The sequence below is a fragment of the Microtus oregoni genome, unplaced genomic scaffold, assembly GCF_018167655.1.
Source record: "Microtus oregoni isolate MIOR12 unplaced genomic scaffold, Mior012 000013F_ref0000133, whole genome shotgun sequence".
NCBI lineage: Eukaryota > Metazoa > Chordata > Mammalia > Rodentia > Cricetidae > Microtus > Microtus oregoni.
The window spans coordinates 17,263,518-17,274,032 of NW_024543072.1; the positions used below are offsets into that span (position 1 = coordinate 17,263,518).

Genomic DNA, 10,515 nt, shown 5'->3' on the forward strand with positions numbered 1-10,515 from the left:
ATTTTTTGAATTCCACCCATTACTGTTAGAAAAACTTTGTTACTCCTATTGTAAGGTGAATTTCCAAGGTTATACCACCAGGTGATAAAATCCAAGGGATCTGCTTCCATTCACCAGGCTATACACATTTTTAAAATTGCATCAACAGCTGAGCGTGGTGGTGCACGCCTTGAATCAGCATTTGGGAGGCAGAGGCAAGTGGGTCTCTGTGAGTTCAAGGACAGCCTGGTCTACAAAGCAAGTTTCAGGACAGACAGTGCTGTTACACAGAGAAACCCTGTCTCTAACCCTCCCCGCTAAAAAAAACAGCATCAACCCAACTCAACTCAAGAATAGAGGAACTGAGATGCTGCTACTCCTTACCATTGAACACTTTAAGAATTTAATGCCAGCCGGGCGGTGGTGGCACACGCCTTTAATCCCAGCACTTGGGAGGCAGAGGCAGGCGGATCTCTGTGAGTTCAAGACCAGCCTGGTTGCCGGGCGGTGGTGGCGCACGCCTTTAATCCCAGCACTCGGGAGGCAGAGGCAGGCGGATCTCAGTGAGTTCGAGACCAGCCTGGTCTAGAAGAGCTAGTTCCAGGACAGGCTCCAAAGCCACAGAGAAACCCTGTCTCAAAAAAAAAAAAAAAAAAAAAAAAAAAAAAAAAACAAAAAACAAACAAAGACCAGCCTGGTCTATAAGAGCTAGTTCCAGGACAGGCTCCAAAACCACATAAAAACCCTGCCTCGAAAAAAACAAAAAAAAAAAAACAAAAAAAAAAAAAGAATTTAATGCCAGTCCCAAGAAAGTGCACATGAGCAAGAGTCCCAACTTGATGTTACCATGAGGAATGAAGAGGAAGAAGAATCTGCACAGACCTTAGAATGTGGGAATAACTGCATGAAATCTTGCAGGTGCATAGTTATGCCACATTATCTCAATGTGACAAAACGATTTTCCATTGAACAACAAAGGGTCAGAAGTATCAACAGTCAACGTGATGGTAGACAAGCAGATTTTCAAGTAGGGTGTCTCCATTTGCTACAACTACGTCAGGAGACTGTACCAAAGAGCAGGGTGGAGGCAGAAGAGTCTCATCATGAGAGAAACAATGTGTGCTCATCCCAGATTCCAATGTCCTGTCCTTCCCCCGTGTAACAGAGGTCTAAGCTATCATTCTAGCTTGTTTCTGTGATCTCAAATATGTGCCCCAGAGTTGGGAATGTCAGCAAGATTTGTGAACTAGAATGATTCATGATTCCTGGGTTTAGTCACAGCCTCATCAGACATAACTAGAGATAGGCCAGGACATTTTGCCCTAGCCTGACTCTAAGTGCTATCAGAGTGTGACCTGAGCTCCCAGGTGGTGAACTCGGGTCTACTGTAAGCTGGAAATTTTTCCCAGTAAAAGAAGAGGGTCAAAAAAACAAACAGGGTGGGGACAATGGCCAGAGGAGCATGAGACCATTTCAGGATGAGCATGCTTGAGCAATGTTGTAGAGAAATCCCAAGAACCCAGCAGACCACTCAACAGGGGCACAGTAGATGTGTCCTTTCGAACAAGTTAGGAGAAGGGAAGGCAAGCATGCAGGGGAGAAAAATGGAAGGATGTTCCTACCTTGAGCCACCATACAGATGCCTTTCATGACACCTGGATCCTGGCACTTGTGTAACTGGGTACCCTGTGATCTTTCTAGTCAAAGTTTCAAAGGCTAAAACTATACAACCCCATCGATGTCAGCACTTAGGGTAAGTGAATGTACAGGTGAGTGGCTAGACATGAGAACAAATGATAGATTATGTATTTAACTGGATTTCCAAGATCAGAAGGAATTGTATAGGAAAAGTTCGGCCGTGCCATTCTAAGTCAAAGTCATGGGATGCAGATTTGACTTCATTTCTCAGCAGCTGGGTACCATTGGCTGTACTGCATCTATTCTGTGAGGCTCAGCACTCTCACCTGAAGTACGGCCATAGGGACCTTTCGGGATTGTGCCTGAACAAAGTTTACACACAGGGTGTAGGGTCTTCAAGACTCCTTGTTAGGATCCCAGGACAGGAAACAGGCACTATGCACTCTCAAGCCTCCAGCAAAAAGTTTTCTGGTTCCTGGGGCATAGCCAGTCCCTTGTTTAGAATTCTCCCCAGGTCAGGCCTAAGAAGTTCCCAAGGGGGCAGCACTAAAGAGATCACAGACTGAAAACTGAATGGGATTTTGGCCTAGGAGGCACATATTACTCAGTAAGCTCCCCTTCTTTGCTATTCTTTATAAATCACAAATCTAATTACCCAGAAGAGAATCTTCTGCATCAGAAACCCAAATGAGTATAGTGTATAATTTATATATGAAAATGTAGGTGTCAGCATGTGATAAATCGCCACCTAAATATTTTTGCAGTTAAATTTGTAGGCATCTATCGTTCTCCCAGAGGAGCTACCAAATAGGTGTGAGGCCTTAGGACTCAGGCAGAGGGGGGCTGGAAAGCTTTGGCTGTGGACTTCTCCAGCTAGTGATTCGGTTGCCAGAGCATGGAGCCCAGACTTAGCACCTATACCCCAGCTGTCATGTCAGAGCTCTGGTACAATCACCCTACAGGGAGGGTGGGGGCAGGTGGAGGGTGTTTCTGCTAGTTCTTGTTCAAAACAGGTATTCAACATTGTCCCAGTTCTATGCTGGGCCCCAAGGGAGGAAAACACTTGAAGTAAAGCTCCAAGGTTTAGCAGTTTGGGATCTACTGGGAGAGCCAGACAAGTGAGTGATGAATAACAATGCCAGGGTGACAAACGCTACAGCTGGGGTTGGTCCTAGTGCCAGGAAGCTACAGAGGAGCAAGTCCTTCCTACACCAAGGGCATCCTCCAAGTCTCCAGGAGCAGGGCAGGCACTCATAAAACAAAGGGACATTGCCAACAGTAAGAAAAATCATGGACATGATTAGGTAGTGCCATCGTGCCAATTGATATGTACTGGAGCAGACCAACAGTGAGGCTGGATTGGAAGGCAGAAGCTAGGTCACCTATGGGCCTATATGCCCAGCCCTAGAACAGGATTTGGCCTGGACTGAACACTTTGAACAAATCAAAGCTATACAGTTCATTTGATGAATAGATGGAGGCCAAGTGAGGGTCATGGAAGCAAAAAAGAAAGCAAGTGTATTTGTGTTGCCAAGTATAGAGTTATGGCAATGTGTTATGATAAAATAGCCTTTACATTTTTAGAGACTGGAACTTTTACCGTACCTCACAGTCAATAATACACCTTGAGATATTACTAAGACTTAAGATTGCTATCCTACTGTGAACTCAGCCTGTTTGTTTAATCTGCCTTTAAGAAGGCAGCGTAACAACCAACATTAATTGCCTTGAGTTCCCAGGTAATCAACTTTTCCTGCCTAAAGTAATGCATAGCCCAAAATCTTAATCCACCTGGCTTTCGTGGACTGTACCAAGTTTTAGCCTTGGAGACTTTGAACAAAAGGACCATAGGGCACACAGTTGACCCACGTATCAGCATAGAGAATACAGTTGAGTCAAGATCCAGGAGCCAAGCAAGTGTCATACAAGGTAGCTCCCATGCCCCTCACTCAAGAGTAATGCATGTGTTTGGTACATGTGTCATAATAATCACTTGCCAAAACCAGCAAATATTGGATGAAAACAACCCTAGAAAAGGACTATCCACCATAAATATTGAATGAAGCATACAAACATTGCTTGGTAAACAATGATGTTTATAGTACTCTTTGTTATCTGGGTTACTTGCGGTCAGTGGGGATCAGTGATTTAATCTCTCATAAAACTGTGTTCAAGATTTCTGTAAAGTACCCTTCATCCCTTCCCACCAAGGGATGCTTTCTGTACTGTTCAAGAAAATAGAGAGAAAACCCTTGGTTAGGGACAGAGCAGGAGAGACAGGGACAGACAGATCCACAAGACAGCCTTATCCGGCACATAAACAGACTCACCCAACAGACAGAAGGCGATGGGAGCTATACTGAGACTGAAGTAGCACACTGAATCTGGGCTCATTCTTCATCAAATGACGCCAAGGAAAACTGCCGTCCTTAATGCATGCAACACCAACACTCATTCTTCATCAAATGACGCCAAGGAAAACTACCGTCCTTAATGCATGCAACACCAACACTGAGTTATTGGTAACCCAGAATTTACTATTAAAGCATTCAAACTGACCACAAAGCAAGAGCAACATACACAAAAGCTACTCTCCACAACAGGCTCTTACATCCTGTCCAAGGTGCAATAGCCTGTCTGAGGCTAGCTAGAGGTCACAAGCAGGTCATTTAGCATCAATCCATGGCTCTGACTGACTTACAAAAAAAAAAAAACTTTGAATATAAAGAAGACAGGGCCCTTGCTTCTTGCCTGAAGTTGCTAATGCCATTTGGAGATGATGAATAATCGTCCAAGGAAATCTCCTGGAATCCTTCTGCCAGATGTGCAATGAACCTCCGAATACAACCACAGCATCCTCTAACATGCACAGAGAGGCAGGATATAGAGTACAGGCCTGAGCTGAGATCCAGAGTCTACATGGCAGGAAGGAAGGACATACATATCTTCAAGGCACTATGCCTAAAACTGGTAGCAAGGCAGAAGAATACATCCTTGGTTTGGGCATGCACCTTAATGGCAGAGGGCCTACCTAGCATGCAGAAGGTCTTAGACCCAATTTCCAGAATCAGAAAAAGAATGATAGAAAGACTGTTGTCTATTATCCGTCACGCAATTGCCAACTATCTGAGCATGGTTTCAGTGGTGTTGTCTCAGAATGTGAGCCGTATACAAGACAAAGCAAGTTCCCATTTCCCCAGCCCATCTGGGTCTGGCATAATCCTGGCCACATCCTCATCTATCCTCCTGGTTGGAAGATAGAAAACCCAAGCCAGTGGAATCAGAGCCCCCAGCATAAGAGTTTCAAATCCCCCATCTTTTATATGAATGAACTCAACCTGGACTCATAAAGGTTTTTACCTCCCGGGTGACTCCAAGCCACATACCTCGCTTCACCTTTGCCGGCCTGAGGCCTTCGGCCTGGGCCAGTGTGTCCCAGGCCTCCCGCTCCCTCCAGCGCCGAAGCTGCTCCTCTCTCATCTTGTAGAAGAGGATGTGCTTTTGCACATCACTGAGCTCAGCCAGAAGCTCAGGGTCGATGTACATGTCGTGCAGGATCTGCTGCAGCATGATGCTGGAGGGGATGCACGCGGGAGCACAGCCCGTCAGAACCGCAAGGCCAGGTAGATCCCCAATCCAGGAGTCAAACTTCTGTTCTGGGTCCTCACTTTGGGGCCACTCCAGGTGTCCTTTCCTTATATAGCATCTTTGCTGGGACAGCAATATAGAACTAAGCAGTGATAACTGAGGAGCTGAGAAGCGAACTGGAGGCAGGAAGCAATCTAGCCCTAGGTTGCTTGCTGGTCATAGCATTTCTGCCATGCCTTGCAGAGTGGCTTCATCTGGGGCTCTGGGACAATAAGGGTCCATACCTCTACTCAGACCCAACCCTGCCTGGGCCAGTAGGTGTCAAGTGATCTGTTAGTGGAAGGTAACGATGACACCAGCTGTATCAGTGACACTGGCCTGGCCAGCTGAGAGCTGATCCCTCCCCTGCAGATAAGTGGGGGTGGGGTGGGGGGGGTGGGGAGGTGGCTTTGCCTACTAATTCCATGCTTGAGCCCATGTTCCAGAGACCTCTGGAACGGTCAGAAGCTTCTGCAATGCCCAACTCCACACTGCATCGGCGTCACTGTGGATGGCTTTTCTCCTCCTGTGAGGAGGGTACCTGGAAGACTCAGACACTACTTTTTAAAGTGCCTCGTGGAGGGAAAAAAAAAAAAAAAGGAAACAGAAACAAACAAAAAACTTCCCTCCTGTCTGTTTTGGCTCCAAGGTAGAGAACAAAATGGAATCAGTGGAGGCAATAGAAGGGTTGCTATCAGGGTTCAAGACCATAAAGCTGACGTCGTGTCCGCTTTCCCTTGAGCAAACTCTTAAGCTCTGCTTACACTTACAGGCAGGCCTCTCCAGGGGGCCGTTTGGGGAGGGGGGTTGTTGTTGTTAAGATCTTTGTTGTCACGTCCTTATTACAAGCAAAATGCCTTTGTGCCTAACTAGGAGCGTCCTGGCGTCTGCTTTGAGGGAGCCACCTCTGATTGGCTCAGAGAGGAGTAGGAGTTGCAGAGACCAGAGGCTCCCCCACTAAACTTGCAAACAGAGCTACTCCCTGGGGCCCTTTACAGGAAAAGTCAGGGGAGGTAATGCACGGGCTAGAGCTATCCAGCCGGTGGCTGCACCAGCTTCCCAACCAGAGTTCAAACCGGACACCTTGTTGGTAGTGCAAAGCTGCAACCCTGTCACGGAAAACAGGCAGGTAAGTAGGATTTGTCACTATGAGCCGGTCGGATTGGTGGCCTTTGTGTCTCCCCTTCCTTGAGTTTTGAAGGTAGTAGATCTCGCAACCGAGAGTGATGGGAGGGACTAGGGAAGGAAGGAAGTAGGGCAAAGCAGATTCTTACCAGCTAAGCCCACGGGGTCCAAAAGGCACCCTCTTCTCAGGTCAGTCCCAGAGTCGCTGTGTGACTCTGAGCTGAAACCTCTGCGTGTAGGAACTCCTGCCAGGACATACCCTTGTTCCTCACCACAGCTTCTCCTGACTGACCCCACTGGGCCCACCCCAAACCCTCCCCCTCCACACACAACACCCCCGCCCAACAAAGCCGTGGCCGGAAGCTGTCTTCCCCAGCCTACCCCTGCCTCTGATGTGGTTCTTTTTGTCTTTCTCCGTGAGTGCGTTGGTTAGTTTTTGGTCAACGTTACACAAGCTAGAGTCACCTGGAAAGAGGAAACCCCACGAGAGGAGCTGCCTCCAGCAGACAAGGCTGTGGTGCGCACGTCCTCTGTAGGTACATTTTCTTGAGTGCTGATCGCTGTGGCGGGGGTGGGGGCGGGGCACTGTGCCATTTCTAGGCAGGTGGCCCTGATCTGTATAAGAAAGGTAATTGAGCGAGCAGGAGGAAGCAAGCCAGCAAGCAGCCTTCCTGGCGGATCTCTGCTTCAGTCCCCGCATTGGCTTCTCTTGGCGATAGAGTGTAAGACGAAATAAACCTTTTTCCGCCCTCAAGTTGGTTTTGGTCAGGGTTTTATCGCAACAATCGAAAGCAAACTAGGACGCTGGTGAACTGAAGGCAGAAAGGGCACAAAAGCATCCAGCCTCTTTCTGCGTCCCCAGATTCCTACCAACGGGGGATAGAGGGCAACAGAGCACACTGTTAGGAGAAGCGGAATGGGCCGGCTGTCTTGAAAGTCTAGGGTTCCAGTCCTTTGAAAGTGTTGGGGACTCTAAGAGTCGAAGACTAGGAGGAATGACCGCAGCTAGTGCTACAGGGGCTCTGGGGGGGGGGGGGTGCTTCCTGGCAATCCTAGGTCAGTGGGGCAGAAGGTCAACTGACACCAAATCTATGGACCTGACCCAGCCACTGGGTCAGGTTTCTGGAACACTAAAGGGGTCAGTTCTGCCACACTGGGTGCCACCTGCACCAGCATTCACCTGTCCAGCAGGTAGGGGCCAACCTGGCACGTCCCCTGTCCGCTACACTGGACCACAGTCCAGGCTTGGATCCTGTGGTATGGATGCAGGAGCATCTTCTGACAGGTTGCGATTGGGTTTTATTTTTCAGGAGCCAAGTGGTGCATTTCCTGTTGCACACTGACACAGTTCCTTGTGGAGCAAGTCTGTTGTGCAAGTTTCTGGAAACCACCTGGATGTCACTCAACTGGGGAACATTATCGCTGTCACAAAGAACGATGACATCAGCTGTCTGGCAGCGGGGAAACATCCAGGGCAAGTAAAGTGAAAAGGCAAAAACGTGGGATACTGTCCACAGTCTGGTTCATTTTAAAAATGTGTCTGGACTCTTGGGAAGTGGATCACACCGGAGATTTCACACCTAATTGTTTAGCCCAGCTACTTGGTTTCTTCTTAGAGAGTAGGGGTTATTATGAGTGAGACAGTCTTGTATAACTCATGACTAAAATCAAATGTATTTCAAAATTCCTAAAATGTGCTCTACAAACACTACCCCTGGACACCAGCCTCCATGATGCTCGCGACTAGAAAGAGCCCCAAAGGTCTAAATGCAAGTCCTCCCAGGTCCCTTAATAGCCTGATCTGCACTAATGGCCCCGCCCACCAGTCTCAGCATCAGTGGCTTTAGCCTGCTGGCCTGGGCCAATCACTGCCTGATGGCTCAAGAAACACACCAATCCCTTCTCCTAGGGCCTCAACATTGGTTTATCAGTCTGCCTAGGATCCACTTGGCTGCTCACCTAATCCCTGTCTTGGTTCCTACAGATCGTCTTTTTGCTATCCCAGAAATCAAACCCAAGGCTTTACACTTTCTGGGCTGTGCTATGGAGCCACCTTCTCTGACCAGCTCCATTTGTTCCCTCCCTAAATGCCTGATCCTTTCCGTCACTTCCCCTGAACTTGTGTGTTTCCTTGGCATTTAACTTTGTAAATGACTATGTTACTTACTGATTCATTACTATGTGTTTTGTCTGCCTCTCTGGGACGTAATAAGCAACCAACGGCAGGTGCTTTCATCTGCTTCACACGTAGAAAGAACCCTGCAAAGTGATGCTGGATAAACATCTACTGAAACGAGAATGAGACGGTTCTTCGGTAACTCCTTAACACACAGAAAACCCTGGGTTTGGTCCTCAGCACCATATATACCAGGAGTGGTGGTGTGCAGCTGTCATCCCTGACCTTGAGCAGCAAAGGTCAGGACTTCAGAGTCATCCTCAGCTATTAGCAATTTTAATAACAGACTGAACGACGTGAGGCCCTGTCTCAAAACAAGGGGGAAAAAGATAATGAGGCAAGAACTGACCAGAGCTGGAATAAATGCTGTGTAGTCCAGCTGCTGGCCACTTAGACCCAGCAGTCATGGGCAGATGGGCTTCGGTAGGTGGATGAATGGCACAGCCCTAAGCTACTTGCTCAGGCTTCCCAGTCATCCCTGACCACATGGTCCCCAACAGACAGTGATGGTCAGAGGACTCCGTCATTCTAGCCGCAGCCAAGCCAATGACAGCAACCATTGAAAGAGTAGCTATAGGCAAGCTCTCCTTATATGCCATCCACCTGCCTCAGCACACTCTCGCTTGAGCACACTGGGAATCACAGTTGTATGGTTCAAGAACCCTGTGAAAGTCAACAGCAATTTCTGTCTCATTACCACTAAAAATAATGAGGAACATAGGCAGGCAAGAGGGCACATGACTATAATCCTAGCACTCAGGACGCTGAAGCAGAGAGCCAAAAGTTAGGTTACATAAAAGACCTTGTCTCCAGCAGGTTGGGGAGGTAGGAAAACCATTAGTGTCCCTGCATGGATGGGCAGTAAACACTTAGAACATCCTATGTAAAAAGGAGATCCTGCCCAGCATAGGAACCAGGCATATAACACAAAACACTAGGAACAAATTTAACTTCTTGGGGTGGGTAAGCAACAAAACGTAGACTTCTTTGATGGGAGGATACCTATCTATGCTTTAAGGTGGCCTGGGAATATGCCACATTCACTCTCAGTAAGACCCAATAATGGTTCGTGGGTGCTGCAGAAACTCCTTCCACTCCTTCAGCCAATAGCCTTTAAGATACCAGCCCAGTTGGGTGTGGGCTCTTTCACTTTATAAAGCAGCGGTAGCCCTGCGCTCTTTCTTGCTTCCAGCTACTAGATTCTGTTCCTGGTCACACAGAGGGCTGTTGTCTAGGACAGTGATCTGTAAGTTTTCCCCTTAAATAAATAACCTTTTTATTGATCATAATTCCAAACTGGTGTGGGATTGTTTTGTGATTTATGTCAACACTTGGCACTTCAATGTGGTCAACTAACTCCACATAAAACATAAGAGGGCTTGAAAAGGAATTCTAGACACAAATATAGAGTTTAACATAGCTTTTTGCTGTTTGCTGGCAGCTGCCGAAGAGAGATTTTCCTGATTCAGCAGCTGCAACAGGAAAAAAGCGACAGTTTAAAAATGCCAGCTTTCTGGGCTATGCTCCTAGCATGACCTCTGACTCTTTTGGGAGATCAAGCATTTGGATGGGGGTTGTGGGCATCGTGCTTCATGTGGCTTGCTTGATGGCAACTTGGAACAGCTTGGCAGTGGTGGCGCACACCTTTAATCTCAGCACTCGGGAGGCAGAGGTAGATGGATCTCTGTGAGTTCAAGGACAGCCTGGTCTAAAGAGGGAGTTCCAGGACAGCCAAAGATATACAGAGAACCTGTCTCAAAAGGTAAAAATAAAAATAAAAGAAATACAGGTTAAAGTAAAGCCACATAAAGATGGAAAATACACAGAGAATCTTGATACTGTATGTTATTATGCTCTCTTTGAATTGTTTGCTGAGGAAGGAGCAACAGCTGCTAAAAGATATTTGCTTATAAATCTGCTGAATTAATCCATCAAGATATTTGAAGTCAAATATCTTCAAAGTTGAAGTA

The 10,515-nt window shown here is 47.3% G+C and overlaps 1 protein-coding gene and 1 long non-coding RNA gene across 4 annotated transcripts in view; one reads left to right on the forward strand and one right to left on the reverse strand.

Moving 5' to 3' along the window:
* Sh2d4b (SH2 domain containing 4B) overlaps positions 1-5,187 on the reverse strand; it is a 61,228-nt gene extending 56,041 nt beyond the window's left edge. For 2 of the 3 annotated variants that reach the window (XM_041663027.1, XM_041663029.1), the window contains exon 1: positions 4,990-5,187. In XM_041663027.1, the coding sequence (XP_041518961.1) occupies positions 4,990-5,187 (198 nt within the window). The remainder of the gene's footprint in view (positions 1-4,989) is intronic. The other variant, XM_041663028.1, reaches the window with a different exon arrangement.
* A 1,053-nt stretch (positions 5,188-6,240) lies between these two features.
* On the forward strand, positions 6,241-8,526 carry LOC121454883. The gene is made up of 3 exons (XR_005975371.1): positions 6,241-6,373; positions 6,791-6,905; positions 7,680-8,526. It is a non-coding gene; the product is annotated as an uncharacterized LOC121454883 (long non-coding RNA).
* The last annotated feature ends 1,989 nt before the right edge of the window (positions 8,527-10,515 follow it).